At 31.6% G+C, this 23,858-nt stretch overlaps 2 protein-coding genes across 2 annotated transcripts; one reads left to right on the top strand and one right to left on the bottom strand.

The window, feature by feature from the left end:
• Nucleotides 1–841: 841 nt before the first annotated feature.
• LOC126770664 (myophilin) lies at nt 842–20,304 on the bottom strand. The gene is made up of 4 exons (XM_050490173.1): nt 20,063–20,304; nt 8,162–8,298; nt 2,296–2,500; nt 842–1,669 (listed from the first exon to the last, which is right to left on the bottom strand). The coding sequence occupies exons 1-4, from the start codon at nt 20,114–20,116 to the stop codon at nt 1,499–1,501; spliced, it is 567 nt and encodes a 188-aa protein (XP_050346130.1). The 5' UTR covers nt 20,117–20,304; the 3' UTR covers nt 842–1,498.
• Nucleotides 20,305–22,116: 1,812 nt separating this feature from the next.
• LOC126770668 (uncharacterized) lies at nt 22,117–23,152 on the top strand. The gene is made up of 2 exons (XM_050490177.1): nt 22,117–22,475; nt 22,830–23,152. The coding sequence occupies exons 1-2, from the start codon at nt 22,254–22,256 to the stop codon at nt 23,106–23,108; spliced, it is 501 nt and encodes a 166-aa protein (XP_050346134.1). The 5' UTR covers nt 22,117–22,253; the 3' UTR covers nt 23,109–23,152.
• The last annotated feature ends 706 nt before the right edge of the window (nt 23,153–23,858 follow it).

Genomic DNA, 23,858 nt, shown 5'->3' with positions numbered 1-23,858 from the left:
ATGTAAAAAAATATATATATATATATATAAAAAACTAAGAAAATCTTGAAGTAGGAAGCCGATTAAATAATGCGTCGTGCATCGCCGCGTATTAACATATGTAACAGTTATCAGTTACAAATTGAAAAAAAAAAACCACAAATATATTTAATTCAAACAACCCAAAGTTAAACTACATCCTTAGATGTAAAAAAGGCAAAGGCTTGCTCGTAAGGTAGTTTAGTAAGTGTAGTTTATTAGCCCATGCAGCTCAGATGTTTTTCTTTACCACCGAGCAAAAGATGAATTTAAGTTAATTTTACGCACATAGAAAATCAGTGCTTATCAGTAATTAAGATCCCGCGAACTTCAGTAAGATCCACGATATTATAGTTCTAATTTCATAGAGACGTCACATTAAATGCTAAAAAATTTAAACGTGGTGCTTTAAAGATTCATTTTATATTATGGAGATTCAATAACTAACTTTGAACGCCTAGAAAATATGACTTTACATATAATATTTAATTCTTAAAGAAATGAAAATGTTACCAGTATGAAATATAATGGAGATAAAATAAAACACCATTATTTTTTAAGATTACTTATATATTCTACGTACTTCCACAAAGTATCGAATTTCTTCATGAAACTTACACAAATTTACGTAAATTACGCATCCTCAAATACAATAACTATAAGAATAGATGTTTTATATAAAATCGTTAATCACAACGTACTAATGTAATAAATATAATATGGAATGAATAGTTAATTTTTAATAAATTAAACAATCAAGGATCACTTGATTTTAAAGTTAAAAGCTTAAACTTTGTTAGACACCTTCGAAGAAAAATATACCCTATGGGCTTGGAAGGCACAATATTTACCGAAACTTTATATATAATATTGAACATATTTTTTTTATTATACTGCGTTAAGATCTGTATTTAAGTCTCCATGTTTTATTGGTACATAAATAAAAATACATCGCAATAATGAATTCGTTATATAAAAATAAGTATATTAAATTATAACTAAGCTAAGTAAGAACAAAACGAACTTACATTTGTCAATATTTTAAAGAGTAAAAAAAATAAATTCCAAAATTATGGAATCAAATGGGAATGACGTCACATTAAATGCTAAACAATTTGAACGTGGTCCTTTTAAGATTCATTTTATATAATGGAGATTCAATAACTAACCTTGAACACCTAGAAAATATGACTTTTCAGTATAATTCATTATTTAATAGGTATTATTTGTTTTTTTTTTCTCTTATATTGTCTTGTAAGTACATAGCTTATTTCTATTAAATTTTGAAATACAATTTAAAAACTACCGGAATGCCTATAAAATTTAATTGCCAATATTTGGCATAAATGTCTTATTCGGAGTGTACAATAAAGGTCAATGATTTTATTCTTAGATAAGGTGATCAAATATTTTTGTCTCTTTCTCACAGAAAGTTTAACTTATTTGAAAGAAGGGGACGATTAACGACCTCACAATAGATTTACATATGTCTTGTGTTGCCGAAATTGATTCCGCTTTGATTAGCGCCTTTGTTGGAGCCGTACTGAAGAGAAATGACTCCTTGTCCAGCTCTAAGTTGCTCTTCTGTAAAGTTTCGTACGTTCTTTTCAGCTTCCTTCGGTCCTATTGAAGGTTTGCCGTAATTGCCCGCCTGGAATATAGTAATGATTATTTTAATAAATATATATATATACGTTATATAATCTCTGTGTACTTAATTTGTTTTATAGATGATTAAAAAAATATATCGGAATGTTTTGAGAGGTTTTCCCTCAATACTATCTTGTGAAAGATGGTCCATGCTCGTCTCATCTTATACTTAAACAAATTGTTAAGGTTTACATGGAAATTAATTTGTTTATCCTTTTCTTTCTCTGATCAGATTGTCGCTTTCCCTTTCTGTCTTAGAGGAACTAGTCGCAGCGTGGTGAGTAAAAAAAAACAATAGAAACCTAGAGTAATTTTGTAAGTAATGGAAATTGTAAGTAGAAAATTTTTTTAACTACCTCTTTGGTCATGTATCCATGAGGATTAATTACAAAAAAATATAAACATAACTTTCGACTTTTCTGAAGAAAGAACGATATTATTATGTATAAAAATATTAGATACCATACAGAAACAAAAATAAGCTTATTATTGAATATAAATATATTACTGTTTGGACTACGATCACAATCCGGATTCGGATAGGATTCAGAATAAAACTTGTACATTTACGTGGTCAGGTATCCCGAATATAGTTGAGCTCATCACATATTTATTTATAAAAAATACCTTTCTTCCCAGAGACTGCAGACATATGACTACAGAGTTCAGATTCTGTCGCTCCCATAAATCAACGGTTTGGAATGTTTCCTGAGCAGGAACTCCGAAATGCTTTGCTGCCTCTAGGAAAGCGTTGATATTCTCCATGCATTTGAAAGCCATTTTGGATTCGTTAACTTTCTTTATCATGCCTGGTTGTAAATTGTTTGCGAGCCTGAAACATTATTTTTATTCTATTAATAAAATACCATAATAGCAATATAAGTATTGCTATTATGGGAATAATGTAGTGTGTTGCGTTCCGGTTTGAAGTGTTAGTATGCTAGTGTCAATACAAGCCCAAGGGACATAACATCTTAGTTAACAACGTTGGTGGCGAATTGGCGATGTAAGTGATGGTTATTATTTCTTATATCGCCAATGTCTATGGGCGGTGCTGACTACTTACCATTAGGTAGAACATTTGCCAGTCCATCTACTCAGTGTGAAAAAATAAAGTGATAGAGCACTCGAATCTCAACTGAAGATGTATCATAACTTTTCCATATATTTTTCAATTTGTTTCAATTATTCATCTAGTTTAGCGACGAAGGAAAAATATATCGTAAGTAAAAACCTACATGTATATCCGATAAGGACATTCAGTGGTTCAGCATTGTCAATTACAAAACTAAATTCGTAAGTCCTGTAGATGTCGAATGCCAAATGAATTTAACATAGTACATAGGATTGACATTGTATGCGCAAACTTATAATTTAAATTAATTGGCGCATTGATCGCACATATCAATCACCTTTGTGTATCCTTCATTACTGTCTTTATCCTACGTGACATTGGCGAAATTATTTATTATGATTTAGCACAAAACCTAATACCATTGTAATTATAATTTAAAAGACACAAAAAATAAATTATTTCTAAATTATATGATAGTGATAATTTTTTAGTATCAACAGTATTATTAGTTTTTGTAAAACATATTCTTATACAGACAATGATTGTACTACTAGGTTTGTAAACAAATCTACAAAGTTCGATTATAACCTTCTTTTAATTGTCGTCCAGATTTCAAACTTTGCATGTATATGATAATGTCCTAGTGACAGATTTCGCTCAAGGCGGCCATTCTCAACGGAGAAAAGGTGACTGTGAGATATTAACTGCTTAAGTGTATACGCGACACAGGTGCATTGTATTCCCTCACTCTCATTATCGGCAAATAAATATCGGATGCGACAGTAAATCCGATACGATCGAAAAGTATTAACGGTATTGTAAACACTGCCAACTTCCAAATTCCTGGCTTTTACTGAGAATTTCACGATGGTAAAACCCAATAAGCTTTGCAAGTATATTTTGGCCATGGGTCTTGGATATACGGACCTCGGGAGCTGCAACTTTATAAGCTATCCACGAGGCTAATAAAAATATAATAATTTGTTTTAAATCTTATTTTTACTTAACATCTACTTAAAAGAATCCACCTATGCTTTTTTATATCTGGGTTTTAAATATCTTGAGTGACAAATTAAGTCAGTCGAGTTTATTGCATGTTTTATATTCAAACTGGAATCGTTGTGTTAGTTTTTACAAGCTTTTTTTAAAGTTATTTTTGTATGCATGTGTTTAATATTGCAATCAAATCTCAAACAAGTTGTACCCTTGAGCTAAAATTTGCAATTTCGGCGCTAGTGACAATAAACTGTTGACCGCTAAAAGTATAATACATTAAATGTTTTTTCAACAAAGATTCAATAAAAAGTTTGTACAAACAACATATAATATATTTTTTTAATAAAGTGCATTATAGTAGCTCAAGTTGTAACTAACAAAGTTACTTTATAAACAAATCTAGATCTCTTAGATAATCTAGAGTTTAACCTACTTTTAACACTAGTAGTGCTTTGTAACTTTGCAAGTAAATAAATAATTTAATTCTATCAAGCTAATCTGATGATGCAGCCTGTATAGTGGATAACGGAATTCTTTTTTTTCATTATGACACCACTAAAAATCGTGTTAATTTTAAAAAGAATTCATAGAAACAGCCTGTAAATGTCCCACTGCTGAGCTAAGGCCTCCTCTCCCTTTTTGAGGAGAAGGTTTGGAGCTTATTCCACCACGCTGCTCCAATGCGGGTTGGTGGAATACACATGTGGCAGAATTTCGATGAAATTAGACACATGCAGGTTTCCTCACGATGTTTTCCTTCACCGAAAAGCACGAGATGAATTATAAACACAAATTAAGCACATGAAAATTCAGTGGTGCTTGCCCGGGTTTGAACCCACGATCATCGGTTAGGATTCCCGCGTTCTTACCACTGGGCCATCTCGGTAAGTATAAGTTTAAGCATTCATATAAGTAACTCAATTATAAAGGTACGTTATTATTTAAGTTTCAATTCTCGTTTTCAATAACACCTAATACACAACTAAATATTGTATGGATTTAAACCTCTTTATTTTTTTAACTCTTTTCTTATTTAGCGTATAACTTATATTCATGTATATTACATTAGACGAGTCTCTAAAAATATGATCGTTCAGTCTATAGCAATTTTATACACAAAATCGGAATCTTGTTATATTACCTAACGATTAAATATCATAATAACGAATTCTTTTTTTTTATATATAGAATAGGAAGCTGGACGAGCATATGGGCCACCTGATGGTAAGTGGTCACCAAACGCCCTTAGACATTGGCATTGTAAGAAATGTCAACCATCGCTTATAGCCAATGCGCCACCAACCTTGGGAACTAAGATTTTATGTCCCTTGTGCCTGTAATTACACTGACTCACTCACCCTTCAAACCGGAACACAACAATATCAAGTATTGCTGTTTTGCGGTAGAATATCTGATGAGTGGGTGGTACCTACCCAGACGAGCTTGCACAAAGCCCTACCACCAGTTATGTTACCATTCATGCATACATTAAGTATTAGTCATAGAATTGATTCTCTACATCTGTTTTGACTGATGACAGTAGATGATTCAGAGCCGAGATGACTTAGTAGCTAGAACACGTGAATCTTAACCGAAGATTGTAAGTTCAAACCCGGGAAAGATGGGATTTCATGTGCAATTTATATATTGTAATTCATCTCATGCTCGGTAGAGGAAAACATCATGAGTAAGCCTGTTGTGTTCAATGGAATTCTGCCACATGTATATGTGTGTTGATACATTACAATATCATGGTCTAATAAGTGCTAAATCTTTCGCATCAAGAGAAGGATCCTCTTATGTTGGCCGTGGAACATTTATATGGAGTCACAACTAGTAGTAGATGATTATTTGTATGTATAACCGTTGCTATCATATTTTAAAATAAGAATAAAATTTAGAAAAGTATGTTAGTGTACAGCGGTTCACAATATAGTGCAGTGACATCCCATAAATATCTCACTGCTAGGTAAAAGCCTCGTCTCCTGCTAAAACGAAGGTTCTTAGCTAACTCCACTAAGCCGCTTTGATGTGGGCTGATGTAGTAAATATGCCGAATTCACTCGGACAGATGTACGAGTAGGTTTCCTAACGATGTCAATTATAAACATTAATACATTAGCTTGGATTTAATGCCGCGGTTTCGGGGATAACAGCAACCCAATTCCTATTACTTTATATTTATAATCCAAAATAATTGGCAATACAATATCGAAAGTTTTCGATAAATATAATTGTTTCGGATAAATAAATAGCGGTAATAGTTTCTGAATTAATCATTGCGCAGAGAATTCGAGTCACGACCTTAAATGGGAAACGCATTGATATCAAGCAGCTAACGTATTTGCTATGTAAATAGCACAGCTACATTATCCTTTCCTTATCTTGGACGTTGCTAAATAAACACGTCAATTGTCGTTAAGCGAAGCTGTTCCGAGAAAAATATATTTGCAACTCAATTTTCGACTCGATCCTAAAATTGTTACTGGTGGTAGAGCTTTTTGGAAACTCGTCTGGGTAGGTACTACCCACTCATCAGATATTCTACCGCAAAACAGCAGTACTTGGTATTGTTGTGTTCCGGTTTGAAGGGCGAGTGAGCCATTGTAATAATAGGCACAAGGGACATAACATCTTAGTTCCCAAGGTTGGTGTCGTATTGGTGATGTAAGCGATGTTTAACATTTCTTACAATGCCAATGTCTATGGGCGTTGGTGACCACTTACCATCAGGTGGAACATAAGCTCGTCCGCCTTCCTATTCTATAAAAAAATGTTATAAATCGACCAATGGTGATACAATAGATTTTGATTATATCATTTTTATATTATCGTTACTACATATTACAAAAGCATCAATTATATTTTGCGATCGATTACTACATCGAATTCCCAGTTTGTTTGCAGATAAAAGCTTCCCCGAGCATAATACAGTAAACGGTATCCAGCTACCAAGTAAATACGACCATAAGTTGGAGACGGACAAAGCCACCTTGTTTTCTTGTTGTTGCACAGTCTTGTTTTCTCTCCCTCGAGACCAATTTTGTGGTGCATTTATTCAGTATCTACTCAGATTGAGTGATGCTAATACGAACAAGATTTACGACAGATCAAGATCTTGCAAATTGTGCGAGATAACCAATTACCTACCGGTCGAGATTCGAGTATCTTTAACGGAATGCCGTTCTTGCGTTTTAATCTTACAACATTCATGTTACTCGTACTGATAAAAATATCGAATGAAAAATGCTAAAATATTTATATATCATGGCATATTTGATTATACGTATAGTATATTGATGTTCTATGAGCAAATTCCTCACTCATCTCCTATCAAAGAAAGGTTTTAAACATATTCCGCGAGGCTACTTCATTTGATTGGACACATACGGCATAATTTAACTTTGCCTCTGCGCTATAAACAAGAAACACAAATTGAATACACGAACACTCAATGGATACATGTTCGATTAAAAATGTAAAAACTTCGGTTTAAATCCACGTAATCTATTTATTAATTAAAGGTTTGCTAGCGGATGATACATAAATAATATCTTAATAAATTATGTATTAAAACTAGAAACATTTTATGTACACCCATTTGAAAGCAAACACTGCATGCATAGTGTTCTTGCGCCGATTAAAATTTCATAAAAGTATTAAAGTGCTTGAATAATTAGTAACAGAAAGATAAAAAATAAATTAAAAAATAAATGTGACAAAGATAGGATATTGCGGTATTAAAAAAAACCCTTCTTTTAAAATATTCAAATTATTCCTAAATTAAAATTTAATTTATTCCTTAACAAAATTCCATAATTAAATATTAAAATTATTCCCTAGACTATCTTGGCTTATTATTGTTGGTCTATAATTAATACAATTAAGTTTAAATTAAAAGTAATATGTTGATTGTGAAACTTGATTAATGACCTTGTCTATGTTTAATGTGTCGTATTATGAGAACTCGGTGATAGGGCTTTGTAAATAGCCCGTTTAGGTAAGTACCACCCACTATATACATACACCGCGAAACAATACTTGTAATGTTATGTTCAGATTTGAAGGGTAAGCCAGTATAGCACAGGCACAAGTTATTACATCTTTGTTCCCAAGGTTGATAGCGCCTTGATGATGTAAGGGATGGATCTAATATTTCTAACAGTACCAATGTCTAACTGGTGGTGACTGCTTACCACCAGAGTTCAACAAAAAAAAAATCATACTTCCTAAACATAATATTGCAATACAATTATTGTACTTGTTGTGTAAATAAATGAACTTCTTATGTGTTTTTCACTTACTAACATGTAAACTAAAGCCAGGACTCGCATCCGGTTTTGTCTGTTTGTTCGTCGTAAAATAAATAAAACGAACGTTGAGGTGACTTTTACTTTTCGTTTTGTATTTCTATTTACTTACTTGCAGAGCACTGTGCCGTCTTTAAGCACTTCATAGAAGTTGTCCATATCTCCCGAGGTGTTGTCGGGCTCGCCGATTATCTGCCTGATCCATTCTAAGCATTCCTCTGCCAGCTCTTCACTGTATTTGCTGTTTATCTGTAATTGAAATAAAATAAACGATTACATATAAAAATACAACGTTTATGTATTATGTATATAATGTTCGTTGATGGTCCTAAAGTTTTGACACTGTTGATAATATTTATCCAAAGTTATGCTATCGCTAAATATCAATATTTGTTAAAGGCTGGTGTGAATGGTATAAAAGTTACGAGGGGAATATTATTTTGGATTATGGTAGTAGATAGGTCTACTCATGGTTGTCATCGTATTGACAGTTTAAGAAATGCCATAGACTTACACAACAAATATGTGCAGAAGTGACCACTTAGCATCAGGGAGCCTATTTGCAAGTCTGCTTTCTACATTAATACTTTGCTTTAATGTTAAAATTAATGCTGTAGAAGCGTTCTATTTTATATATAGTATTTAATTTTCAAGACCATTATGCTTCCGTACTCTTGTTAAACTTAATTGCAAAGTAATTATTTTATTTTATTCATTGCTCTCAAATATGTAAAAGAAAGTTAACATGCAGCTTCATATATTTTGTGAAAAGTTACATATAGAAACGTTGCATTCATATTCAAACGTGGCCTTAGGAATTTTCACTTTAAAGACGAAATCTAAATACCGAACGGAATTACGAGTGTAAACCTATGTATTATAATAAATTAACTGCGTCAAACGCACGGATTATTCTATGTCAGTTACTATTAATGTATATAATTACAATCACAATGCTGTGACAGTATCACGTTTCTATCTGAATGATACCTATGTACTTTAGAGTTTCAGGTTTATTGAGCCTTCGCGAGCTATAGACTGAGGCTGTGCCTCTTGAAACACCTCATTAAAATACAAAAGTGTACTAAAATATTCATGCAAGGTATATCAGGCTTTGAGTAATTAATTTGCTATGTAATAATCGACTCTCCGCCTTTGTTTTAAGGAAAAAGCATATTTAGTGAGTTATTATGGTTAACCATATTTTTTGTAGCTCATGTGTTCAACTCGTACAAAATATAAATTTAACTACGAAAATTTAGATTGTTATTTTATTACTACAAAAAACCCGGTAGATTTTTTATTTATAATATTAATCATTTTTAATAACATTACCAATTTTCAATACTCCTTTGCACTGCCACTAAAATATACATTAATTATATTAATTAAACAAGTGATCATTCTGTAACAGATAATAATAAAAATTATATACTGAAAAATGAATGTATCGTGTACGAAATTGAATATTGCTAGTTTTCGTGTTTTTTCATTCCTGCGAAGTAGTGGTAACTATACAAATACAAATTTACATACTTATTTCTTTCTCCTTTTTCACTTTTAACATTAAAGAAAGAGATCATAGAGTTTTATGCCAGATCAACGAGATTTAGTCGAAATTATAAAACAGCGGTGTGCTTGATGATATAAACGTATATAGATACATTATGTGTATGTATCTATATATAGATATGAGTATATATATAATTATTACGTCATAGTATGTACACTATGAAATTGACCGCGAAATTAACGACCCGTTATCATTATAGCTTGAATAATTATAATATTGTAAGTAACATTCTAAAACATTCGAGCGCAATTTGAGCCTTATGTTTGCTATATAAACAAAATGGTATACGATAAACTACCGTAGGAAATTATGCAAGTTTTGCCATTGCTAAGCGCAGAGCTGAAGGTCACACTGATAAGGCAGACCAATGAATATAATACGACTTATAATAACTACAAAACTAATTTATACAGAAAATAAATAGTCATTTCCGCGAGTTACTTTGTAACATACAATTCTGGAATTGTAATTTATATGATCACATTTTTAAAATTAGAATTAATAACTTCGTTTAAAACTCATAATATTTTTTTCCCTGAAATTTGACATTTCTTGTTTTTAAAGTACATCGTAGTTTTAGTTAAGCATGTTATACGTTATAACTTACTTGTTATGGAAGAGAATTATTATCGAAGTGTTGCGAAAACACATGCTGTGTTTGTTTTGAAAATAAAATCTATAAAAACTCGTCGAAGATTTTTCATCTCTTTTTATTCTAGGTCTTTAATTTTATAGATGTTATCATTTAATTATTAATAGTTAATGATTACAACCAGCTAATGCTTGCATTAACTATTTATGTCTTTTATTCGTTTATTTGTTTATAAGCAATTATTCTACACGATCAAGTACAGATGGTAAAAAGTTGTTATTTGATGGTAACATGCCAGAAACCTTTAGTAAAATGTAAACTATATTTTAAAAAAGTTTAATTTCATTCCGTAATCCGTAACAGCCTGTGAATGTCCCACTGCTGGGCTAAAGGCCTCCTCTCCTCTATTTGAGGAGAAGGTTTGGAGCTTATTCCACCACGCTGCTCCAATGCGGGTTGGTGGAATACACATGTGGCAGAATTTCAGTGAAATTAGACACATGCAGGTTTCCTCACGATGTTTTCCTTCACCGTAAAGCACGAGATGAATTATAATCGCAAATTAAGCACATGAAAATTCAGTGGTGCTTGCCCGGGTTTGAACCCACGATTATCGGTTAGGATTCCCGCGTTCTTACCACTGGGCCATCTCGGCTACTTACATTACATTCGTTTGAATAAAATACGAACACATACGACACAACCAAACTTTCTTTTTGTCATAAAAACTACAAAACATGGACAAACATGCTAAAGAATTAAACATTTTTAAACGATGTGTCACGATCTTCCATATTTCATACTTAACCCAGGACCTAGGATTTCTCGTATAAATTATAACTGTAGCATCTGGTGCAAATGTAGGTCAATGTTATCCAAGAATTTAAATTACGCTGCGGTAAGATAACATTAATTACAAGCTTTACGGGTAAGGACTAAGTGACTTTTGCCAAATACGTAAAAAAAATCTTTTTTGTATTTCCACATTTTTTTAATCACGATGATTTCTTTAATCTGATTACGTTACAGAATTAGGTAGGTACTCTTTTTTTCTGCTAAGATATATCCATATTATACATATAGTCATCCTTACTAATATTATAAATGCGAAAGTGCGTTTGTTTGTTTGTTACGCTTTCACGTCTTAACTACTCAACCAATCATCATGAAATTTTGCATACAAAATACCTTCCCTCCTCATACTTGAGCGAAGCCGGGGCCCGAAACTAGTAATTTTATAACCCGACTATGTTACAGAGTACCTAATGCGAAATCAATGTTGACAAATAAGATGTTGCTAGATTTCTAGAAGTGTAGCGAATGTCACAGACTACATAATGAAAACATCAGATGTGTGATGAAATCCATGAACGATATTTTAGACATATATGTTGTATAAATAAACAAGTTAGGTATGTAGAGCGCGTAGTCGAATGCGACCTCTAGAAAGGGACGTCGATCCACAGGAATATTCATCACGAGATAAATTTAGAATTTTCTCGAAAGTGTTATAGAATGAAATCAATTTTACCGCTAAAGGTTAAGAAATTTTAAAATTAGGCTCGCGCAAAGAACAACATATTTCGAAAAAAACACTGTTTGCCCAATTGTCGACATTGACGATTTTTTATTAATATTTAGATGTATTAATATGTCTTTGATAAAGAAAAACCAAGGGGAGAAAAGCCGATGAACTGAAAAATGATAAGTGGTTAGAACGCGTGAATCTTAACCAATGATCGTGGGTTCAAACCCGGGCTGGTTGCCCGCCACTGAATTTTTGTATATAATTCATCTCGTGCTTGACGGTGACGGAAAACATCCTGAGGAAAATTGCATGTGTCTAATTTCATTGAAATTATGCATTTGTGTATTCTACCAACCTACATTGGAGCAGCGTGGTGGAATAAGCTCCAAACCTTCTCCTCAAAAGGGAGAGGAGGCCTTAGCCCAGCAGTGGGACATTAACAGGCTGTTACTGTACTGTACTGTAAGGGGACAAAGTGAATTTTATGAAGAATTTTAATCCTGGATGCTATTTTATTGCCGGACGTCATGAACATTGATGGTGAAATAAAATATATGTTTCGAATACATTTTTTATTTGTATCTTAGTAATATACTATATAAAACTTTATATATTTGTTTGAAAAGTTGAATATAGGTCGAAAGTCCAATAATGACTTCCTTTTTCGGAAAACCGGCTGACTCACATTTGTTCTGTAACTCTCAGATGCTTAAGGCGAAAACAGGCTAACGCATTCCGAGAAAATTATATATTACAATATATATAAAATATAAATAAACATATTGAAGGATTTCGATTCTCTTCCTTTTTTTTCCATTAATTAAAAAAGCATTAACTTTAATCATTCATTAAGCAATAATCATTAAAGAAACATTTTACTGGTGGTAGGGCTTTGTGCAAGCTCGTCTGGGTAGGTACCACCCACTCATCAGATATTCTATCGCAAAATAGCAGTACTTGATACTGTTGTGTTCCGGTTTGAAGGGTGAGTGAGCCAGTGTAATTACAGGCACAAGGGACATAAAATCTTAGTTCCCAAGGTTGGTGGCGCATTGGCTATGTAAGCGATGGTTGACATTTCTTACAATGCCAATGTCTAAGGGCGTTTGGACCACTTACCATCAGGTGGCCCGTATGCTCGTCCGCTTTCCTATTATATAAAAAAAAAAACTACTAGACCAACCAGGCAGTCTTAAATAATTAATTAATTAAAAGGGTTATAAAGGGTTTTTTATCTAACTGACCGCAATATATCATATGTAAATATGATAATATATTAATTACGTAACTGTTACAAACACAAATGTGATTAATTCAGATAAAAATGGGCATTTATCATTAAAACAGGTTAAGTTAATTCCCTTTACGACTTTTATTTAATAACCAGGGTATAGTTTTCATGTTAAGGTCTAATTTACCTATAGGCCTTTTGGGAGTGGATTTCCACAATGCTGTCTTCTTCTTTCGAATGCCAAATCAATGATGATAGAAAGAGAGAAATAGTTGTTTAACTAAACAACAATAAACAGTGGTAATAATAATAAATAAGGCCGAATATAAATATGCGAAAGTTTAGGTTTTTTTTTTAACCAAGTATGTATGTTTGCACAAGTTATGGGCGAAAATTACTATTTATCATAACATTTCGTAAAATTTACATAACAAAAACCGCATTCTGTTTAAAATGTAATGTATACAAATATTGCTTACCCATAAAAATTATATAGCACGGTTCATTAAAATTTTTTCAATGCGAGTCATCGTTTGCGTTATGAATTATGATTTCAAATTCCCCGGTTACTGGTAAGAAGGGACAGTACTAAGACTACCTTATTAAAATAATTATATTAGACGAGTTAACTTTGAAACAATAAACTTTATTATTAAAAAAAAAAATATTATTAACGTAATAACAACATCCGTATATTCATAAAGACTAGAACGACAGAAGGCTTTTAGTTAGATAAAAAAAAAATACTTAGAACGTATTAAAAAATTGAGAAATCATATCAACAATGCATATTTTCAATCTTTCGTAATTGTTTTAAACGTGCGATTTGCCTCAAAACATTACTTCGAATTTAATTACTCTTTGATTAGTAAAATATTTATAAGTAAATTGTGTAATTGCTCGGAACCATGATACCAAAAATTAACTCACGCGTGCGATGACGCAATTGACGAAGGATTCAAACGTGACTCAGAAATTTTCAGACGAATCGTTGGCAAAAAAAAGCAAGCGGTTTCAACGTAAACCTCATTCGTTTCGTGTGTTCATTGGTCGTCTAATAAGAATATTAAACAGTATCCTTTTATGGAATAATGTTGTAGGTCAATGTTATCAATGGCCTTATTGAAATGTGGATAGTTAGAATTTCTAGCTATTTATAGTTATTCAGTAATACATTAGGTCATATTGTTTATTCAAAATTATCCTGGTTTCGAGACACTAAAAACTATTTGGTTAATATTATTTAAACATGTTTTTAATTCTGTTATATCTAAACAATATGGAGAACAAAAAATAATAATAAGAAATTTCTCGAATTTACCTTTCGTTTAATTTGAACACAAATATTTAAATATGTATGTCGAATACCTCATCGCAAACGACGGTATATTTTAACGCAACAAGTTGATAGGACTGACCGATAAGATCGTTAAATAGCTCCTTTCATTAATATTCCAAAGCGTTATCTAATTTGTGTTAGGAGAAAGAGGAAGTCGTTTCTTGTTGGCTATGTCCTCTTTGAACATTTTTGTAACACCTGCCTAGTAAATTTATTCATTTATTTATGTGTTAAAACATTTACATATTTATACCAATACGTTGATTTGTGTTTAAATATTAACCGTGAATATTATGATAATGAAATCCTTAATTTATATGTCGACGTCATATCCAAACTAAATACAATATAACAAAGAAATATTCCTACTAATACTAATTTCATCGATGTCACTATTGTTGTATACTTATGTTATTTACCTGCTTCGCGTCATGATTCAAAATTGTAAAGTACCAATTTCCATAGCTCTTTTTTCAAAAATGAAGGATTTCAACAAAGTTTCATCCTCTTTATCATTGTATAAGGGATTAAATTCTTACTTAGTCTTAACTTACAATGTTTACTAGTATGCAAATACTCATGGTGCTAGTCCCAGTTGTTTGGGCTGTTATTTGATATACCAACCAGTCAGTTATTCATTTATATATGTATTTATAGATGTATTAAATCACATTATTGGCGCCGCAGCTGCTAACGAAGGTCACATATGTAGGGATTACTAAAGCCACTGAGAGTGCTCTTTCATACCCAATCTCTACATGATTAAGATGCAAGACTTAAATGACATAACGTCTAAAGACGCAAATAGCTATGACTCAACATTAACGGATTTCATCGGAACGTTTGTTTTTTTTTTTTAATAAAAGGAAAAGAATATATGAGCGATGCCCGTGTTAAGAAAATTACTAGTATTCCTATTTACCCTTCCACTTAAGCGTAAAGCCGAAGTGGTCGGGATCGAACCTGCGACTTTTACATCACTAGAGGGCCTGTTAACTATTGCGCTATTGACATTGCAGTGGTCTTCGCCTACAATGGTTTAACATTGATCAAAAAGGAAGCAGGAATGGGGTCAATACGAGCATGAGGCCTCTCGTCAGACACGTTCAATGCAATATTACTAGATTCTTAATATATAATGAAATACCACTCGTAGAATTTAAATACAACGATGATAAAAATTTTAATGAAAAATTAGTAGTTAATGATCACATCCAATTATCGTTTATTTTTTTTATTTTTAAAGAAAAGGAAGGTGGACGAGCATATGGGCCACCTGATGGTATGTGGTCACCAAACGCCCTTAGATATTGGCATTGTAAGAAATGTCAACCATCGCACATGTCGCGCAAATGCACCACCAACCTTGGGAACTAAGATTTTATGTCCCTTGTGCCTGTAATTACACTGGCTCACTCACCCTTCAAACCGGAACACAACAATATCAAGTATTGCTGTTTTGCGGTAGAATATCTGATGAGTGGGTGGTACCTACCCAGACGAGCTTGCACAAAGCCCTACCACCAGTAAGTTACTTGTATTGTACGATAAATCGTTTCATGGCTCATCATTATTCACTTGCCTTAATCCTAATGAAGAAAACGTTGGCGCAGTTTGTAATCTGTATAAAATAATATTTGGCATACTTAAGGGCTGATTGAAGAAAACAGTACCTATTTCGATTGCATTTGCTAGTGGATTGGGTCCTAACGACCATACGGTTGGTTGAGACGCATATTTGATTGATCAATGCACTTAACAAGAATGCCTTAGTCGAACCAAGTCTTACGAATCCTACCAGTCGGATGGAATAGTTCTATTGATCAGACACCACCACCACAATCCTGTTCATTATTAATATTATAAAATATATATAAAATTCGATATTAAAATATACTTCAGAACCGAAAGGTATAATAAATATTAAGGTAGTCAAGTAAAGCGTAAATCTAAGTTAAAAAAAACTTCCAAAACACATATAAATACTTCGCAGTGACTTTCCTACTTCGATTGCTATTTTTTTTAATAGTTTTTTTTATTAGTTTATAGTATTCAGCTTTCGTTACCTCGTCGTCGTCTATCTCTCACGCTTAGACTGAACAGCTAGATTGTCTTACTTCTAAACGACAATAGTTAAATCAATGTTGCGAAAGAGAAATTTGGTAGTGTCAATCTCGAACATATGGTAGAGTTTTGAAAGTAACCTATATTTAAACCTTATAAATACGTCCAGCGTAAAGGCCATACCTTATAAGGTGCGGTTTGGTGTTGTAACTGAACCGTGCCTTTTATGACTCATCGTCTTGTTGAATTAGTATAGAATAAATCCTTTGACACTAATTGAACATCTGTTTGAGTTTTATATGTATGTCTAAACGTTTAAAATTTAAACATCATTTAATGTCGACAAGATATTTTTTCTCATGTGAATCCGGCCTCGAATTAGCATTGAATGGATTCCGTGTTTGCACTTTTTGAATTATCTGTTATTAGCATAATATACTTTTTTAAGTTTAGTTAACAAGAAGTTTTGTTATTTTAATACGTCGGCAAATCAAATATGTTTTCGTTGTAATTAAAGCACATTGTAATTGTATGTTTGTGATTTTTATGAGTGACGCTAATAATGTATATCTTCTTTTTTGATGAAATGATTGTTTGTATGTTTGTTATCTATGCCTAGACTGCATCCGACTGTAATGAAATACGGTAAGGTATTCTGCGTACATAATTAAATAAAACAAAAAAAAAGATAAACTAGTGACGATGCCTCCTTAATCTTAAATAATGGTAATATTAATTAAATTAAAATTAAAAAAAAACAAACTCAATTAATTAAAGATTAAAGATAATTGACCTTTGCCTACTTAATTGATAAATTAACGAAACATCATTCAAGTAAAAACAATAATATATTAAATTAAACGAACAATTTATATTAAACATCTAAAATTTTCCAATTTAGGATAAAATAGTTTTCTAAAATATATTTATAAAACCCTGTCAAAGAACTGCATACATTATGTATTATGCAGTATGTATTCGTTTATTACCTATAACCGATACTTGAATTATAGTAAATTGATCTTTTTATGTATATTATTATTATCAGAACTGAGATTTCTTTTTTTTTCATAACTTTATTAAGTAAGCTCCGTAGCTGCTGCACAGTTACCATCATCGATGCATAACAAGTCTTATTTGGTTAATAAAAACCGGTCGGAATTGTTGACCGATTCTCCTTGACCCAGAACGGCATTAACAGGAAGAGATGCGCTGCCGTTAAAAACACCTTTTACCAATTACAAATTATTATATTTATGTACCTACGAAAAGTCTTATGTACCGAAAAATACGAGCACTAATAAACGGTTATCAACACTTTGCTTGTATATTTAATTTTATGTTGAGACAAGAGTGAGGCCAATGACCGTATTCGGTAATAAGGCGTCTGCGCAATTTACACGTAACGCAAAATATTACTGACCGCTAAAAAAATATTATAACTTTAATATTCAAATGCATATGTTACTGGATAATTATAAGGATCGTTAATTTAGTTAGTTAGATTGTAAGCTGATTTATGAACGGAATATATTATTAATAATAAAAAGAACTAATTTTAGTCAAATTATAAGCCTACTAACTGAAAGATTTTATAAACTATAGAAATTGTATGCCTTATGTAACTAAATTAAATGATTCGTTCAAAATTTTTCGTCAGTTTACCCATATGTTTAGATTTATTATAATGACAATTATCCATACAAATATTATAAATGCGAAAGTAATTCTGCTGCGTGTCACGCTTTCAAAGATAAACCACTTTTTGATAAAATTTGTTACGAAGCAAGTTTTAACCTTAAAAACGGACATAAGCTAATTTTTTTACCAAATAACCGCCCCTCTCCCCCAAACACGCGGGCGAATTCTAGTTACTTATTATTTAAGTAGCAATTATTTTATTTTAGGTACTCTTATTTATATATCTTACTGGACATTTTAATTCCGGTAAGTTATTTGGAATTCATGAACCCGCTGATAATGAGTTACGACGTGCGTTATCAACGAAAAATAACTGACGATATTAACCCAATAATACAAATTACGTCAGTGTTAGAAGACGTTGGACCTATTTATGATAACATGAATATTTCTCAATTTATTACTGCATAAGTCTTTAAGATATTAACTTATATATTTGAATTTATTGTATAAGTTTGAATGGTAGTCAATTTGTTGTCGTATCTTGTTTTTTATGCTTCCAAGGGTCGACTGTGCGATTTTATTTGAATAATGCTCGATTTGTATTTAGGATTTCAAGCAATTTCATAATTCCTTGCCTCAGGCGAGTCAGGCATGAACATGAATGTAAATAGTCTAGCTTCTTTAAAATGCAAAACCTCAGCTTCGCAGTGACGATACATTGGAATTTTCTTGGCAAGAACAAAAACATTTTTACGCACGCTAGCATCAACATTAAATACATAAAAGGTTTTTTAATATAGGTAAAGTATGTAAGAGCTGAAAACACTACAGTAATTATAGTGTATGAAACTCAACTCTGAATGTATGAAATAGCATCGTGTAGATTCACCACAGTGCAAAGGCCTCCTCTTGAGAATGGAGATTACTCCACCATGCTTAAATGTGGGTTGGCGGATACTTATGGCGACTTCATCCGACATATTATACAGTTTCCTCACGATGTTTTCGTTCATAGAAGCACGAAGAGCATTATAAACACAAATTACTTTTTCTTCTTGGTTAAACTTTAGCTTAGTAATTACTAAACCTACTCGTTTACATTTGTTTGAATTGTATTATTTCAATTACATATTAAATTGTTAGTCACGTTTGGGAGTATTACATCATTACTTATTATAGTTTGTTTGTTGTAAAAACAAATGATCGAATCATTTCTACCGTCTTCGCGACACATACCTTTATTATAATTAAGCAGTATCGTATACAAAGAGAAATAAGTTTTTATTAATTTCTATTAATGCTCATTTAAAAAGGCGTAAAGGAACACACCCATTAGATAAAAACCGGTAATGTTTAAATGTAGTTAATTACAAATAGGTTTAACGACAAAATAAACCATTCCAAGTAAGTATAGTAATCAGTTTAATGCTTAATGTGATTGTTTGAATTCTCTAACAAGGAAGCGTTGTAACGCTTTTATTATAACTGTGATATAGTTATAGATCGCGCTTGTATAGTTTAGAATTGAATTTATCTAAAATTCCATGATATGTCATCAAGCAAAAGCCACGTTTATACCAGGTACCACACATATACCTGTAGAGGTTATACCTAGGTACTCGAATTTTTTATATTGAGCAAACCAGTTTTTCGGCCATTTGGATACCTCGTGTTCTATGTGCGTGTAACGATGAGTTCGTTAGTGTGGGTAGGGAGATTGATTCGAAATTCAAATTATTTATAACGCTATATTTTGTATGCATTTTATATTTTTAGAGAGAAAAGCATTAAACGTGTTTTTTTTAATAAATTCCGATTAGAATTAATGGTAACAATGGGATATAATATGTAGTTTTTTGTAAAATAATATTGCTCTAAATATAGGTCATGGCCGAGCCCTTGTAACCGATCTGGACCACCCAGCATCCCAATCAATACGTATGACACAATTCGCAAAACTATGCCGCGTTAGGCCAACTAGATATATATTTCCACTAAGAGTAACAAACAACTCGACTTAAATCTAGGGAATTTTTACTCACCTTTCTCTGAGCTTCTGCGGCAAATCCAGACTTCGCGGCCCTGTTGTTGGCCATTTTATAACTTAACTATTTTGTACAATAAATTATTAAATATAAATCACAGACACGGGTTGTCGCCGTGAAGTCACCGCGTACAGAAGGAGCTTAGTCGTAATGTAAACAGGCGCGCGGTCGAGTGACCTGTTCGATGTGTGAGTGTGTGCTGATGAATGACATCATGCAGCGCGGCCGGCCGGTGCACGACTCGGAGAAGTGATGCGAGTTTTTATATTATCGATATTAAGCATTCTAATTATGTAACTAAATAATACACCTATGTTTTAAAATGTTTTGTTTTTATTTATATAATATTATTATTTTTATTTATTTATTATTATTAAGCGATACATTAAAAAAAAGTTTGAGTTTAACTTAGAAGTATTTTGCTGTACAAATTATACCAATGTATAAATTAGTTTTAGTTTAAAGCTGTAATAATGTGTAATAAAACATTCTGACACATAATTTATCATATATACTTAACTTTATTGACTGACATGATTATCAAAAAATCACCGTCACACAAAATACAAATTTTTACATCCAGTTGACTGCCTCAATGTAAACTGGACTGGACAAAATTTTCCTGTGCTTGAACAATTTAAGATATTTATATAGGATTATAGCCGTAATGTAAATAAAGTAATAGAGCACATATGTGTTCTTGCACATGCTTGTGCACACAACAATATCTCCTGAGCAGTTGACCAGACATAGTTAAGAATGGCTGCCGGGAATGAAAATGAAATATACATTTTAAAATAATAAAAGAAATTTCGTCGATAAATAATCATTGTTACCGTCACTAAAAGTTCAAAATGTAAAATGAAAACCAAGTATGGAATACAATGAGAGCGAAAGAGATACATTCAATCGTTCAATTACCTCTCTCCCTCTGACGTCTCGACGAAATGGCGGTGAGTCTAAAACCATGAGATTGTTGATTGAAGTCAAGTACAGAAACTCTTAATTCTGATAAATTGTTGAATGTATGTAATTTTAATCTATGGTTTTGTTCTAATTCTACCATATTACTTTAATATACTTGTTTTATATTAATTATTAAACTATATATTTGTATTACTATCTAATAAAATAAGACCAAATTGTTCTCAAATGAAGTCTTTACTGTATCTACTATAATTAACTTCACTTATTCAACAAAATACATTTATACACAGAAACTAACATTTTCAAACAAATTATTGAAATATATACATAATCATGAATTAATGGTAATTTGTTAAAAGCGCCATCTATTAAAGCGATTGTAAATTACCTTGTGAGATAGAACCTTCAAAAGTTTTACATATAGTTTTCTAGTAAATTCAAAGGTTCCGAAATATTTCAAGAGATGGCAATTAATTAAATTACTTTAATATAAAACATTTATAAATATGTTTTTTTTTTTATTTATTTAAGTCCATATTCAAAAACTATTTATACTGGAATAATCTATTTTAAGCCGACTTCGAAAAAGGAGGATTTAAAGTCAGCTATTTTATTTATTTAGTCCTTTGCTGTTGAGAAGCGATTTGAAGGACAATTTTTCTAATAGATTGCCTCGAAAGTTGTCTGATTCAAAAGAAGAAAATGCACTCATGAGATTTTTAATTATTTATTCACATGGCAGTGTGAATAATTAAATTTAAAAATAAATATTTATTCGGTACCTATTCAACCGTATTATAAAAAAAATTGCGCACTAGAATCAATTCATAATTTCAGAGTTCGTGTGTTCACGCTATACACACCAACGTTATTGTTATAAATATTATACGTAGCGGAAATCGATTTTAGCAATCCGCATGTGATCGGCTGTTATTAGCTACCAACTCAATGTTTATTTAACCGTACATGATATTATTATATACAATTATTGGACATTTTTTACAGAACTTATATAAAAACTTTTTCATAAATTTCATCTTGACATATTTCTTAGATATTTTTTCAAAAACTTTTCTGTGTTTCGTACAATTCCGGGTTATTTCACCACCGTTACAACACAACAGACATGGGACGTTAAAAACATTTTAAACATATTTTCTTATATAAATTATACCGATTGTCAGATAAGCTATGTAAAAAATCTAAATTAATATAAAAAGGGTATGCTGTAAATAAATATAAAAAAAGGTGAAAGCGAAACATGGAATACCACAACCGTAGAAATCGTAGAGGAAGAATGCGAGCTCGTCCACCGTTGCCTGTGACGCGTTCGCCAAAACAATCGTTTTTGAGCAATTTCTACAATTTCATCATAATGACAAGTTTAGTTATGATCGTGTATTTGATGCTTGACTATCATTGCAATATTTGTAGCAAGAAATGTGACATCCGTAATATAACCAGAGGAATCCGTGATATTACGGTAAATTTAATATTTTCGTTGTTTCGGAGTATTTTCTAGAAACTTAATACTTACTTCTTGTTTGGTAACTTAATATAAAACCAGGTTATCTTGTAAAGTTTACACAAATAATTCTGAGATTTCAATGTTTGCTTGCATATAAATAAAAAGCCAGATAATGTTGTCAATTATGTGGCTCTTTGCTTCAGTACTAAGCACGAATAATCCATTCACGTCATTATTATAGGGTTTAATTATTATAAATCTGAAATAGATTATCTATTTAATCTATATAGGTACTAACAGCTTACCTTTTCTTTTGGAGATTTTATCATATTTTAATAAAAATAATATCATTAAAATTGTCTTTTTCAGCATAACATTACCCACATAGAAAAATCTTATTATGATTTGGAAAAAACGTTACAAAAAATATCGTTTGAACTGCCTAAAATTGAAGGGCAAATTGAAGTTTTGGAAGTTTTAGCAAACACGATGGAAAAAGGCGACTATGCTTGGAATCCTAAAAAACACTTACCTTTGCCTAATGTAGATGTGTTTCTTAATAAATCTGAAAAAACATCTGTAAAAGCTTCAGAATTTGGTAACTTAACAAAAAAAGGCCCAAAACGAACAAAAAGTAACAAGGATTGACTAGAATTGGATAATGATTTAAATGATGAATTACGAATTGCATGTTTTGGGGTATTTTAATTGAAAAATATTATTTATGATAAAAAATGTCTTATCTTATATGTGAATAAATTATATAATTAGAAATACGTTTGTTTTCAATGATACTATAAAATATTATTATTTTGGATCCAATCTATGGAATAGATAAAGGTATGAAACAAACTCTTTTAACACTTAAATTCTTAAACTCCTTGCGAAAGGGCAAATGAGCCACCTGATAGTAACGGGGCACCATCCTCTATAGACATTTGAATTTTATCAAATTTCGTGCAAAACTTGCGTGAATTTCAAGTACGATAATAGTTTTTATGTTCTACAAATTCTTGCTATCACTGGTGGGATACTTTCCCCTTTATTTTACGTTTCTCAGTCATTATTATATATTACGGAGTACAAGCTTACTGCGATGAAGTGTTTTTTATAATGTTATTTTGTTAAAAACTATTTATGTAAAAAAACCACTTAACTTATTTATTACATTTTAATCATCATGTTTTTTTAATTTGATTTCTATTACATTTGGCAATTATTTTTTGTATACAATTTAAAACTTTTGCTGATTTTGAAGGGTATTTTTAACGAAGCTTGATTTTCTTTTGCAAATATATTCTCCCTTGTTTTTATAAGAACATAGTTGCGTATTATTCATTATTGCTAAATCAAATAGCTCATTGTGTAAGATGTCGTAAGCAGTACCTATGTTGTTGA

The sequence above is a fragment of the Nymphalis io genome, chromosome 9 (genome assembly GCF_905147045.1).
Source record: "Nymphalis io chromosome 9, ilAglIoxx1.1, whole genome shotgun sequence".
NCBI classification, from domain to species: Eukaryota; Metazoa; Arthropoda; class Insecta; order Lepidoptera; family Nymphalidae; genus Nymphalis; species Nymphalis io.
The sequence above is the reverse complement of the archived record's forward strand: the minus strand, read 5'-3'. Positions and strand labels throughout refer to the sequence as shown.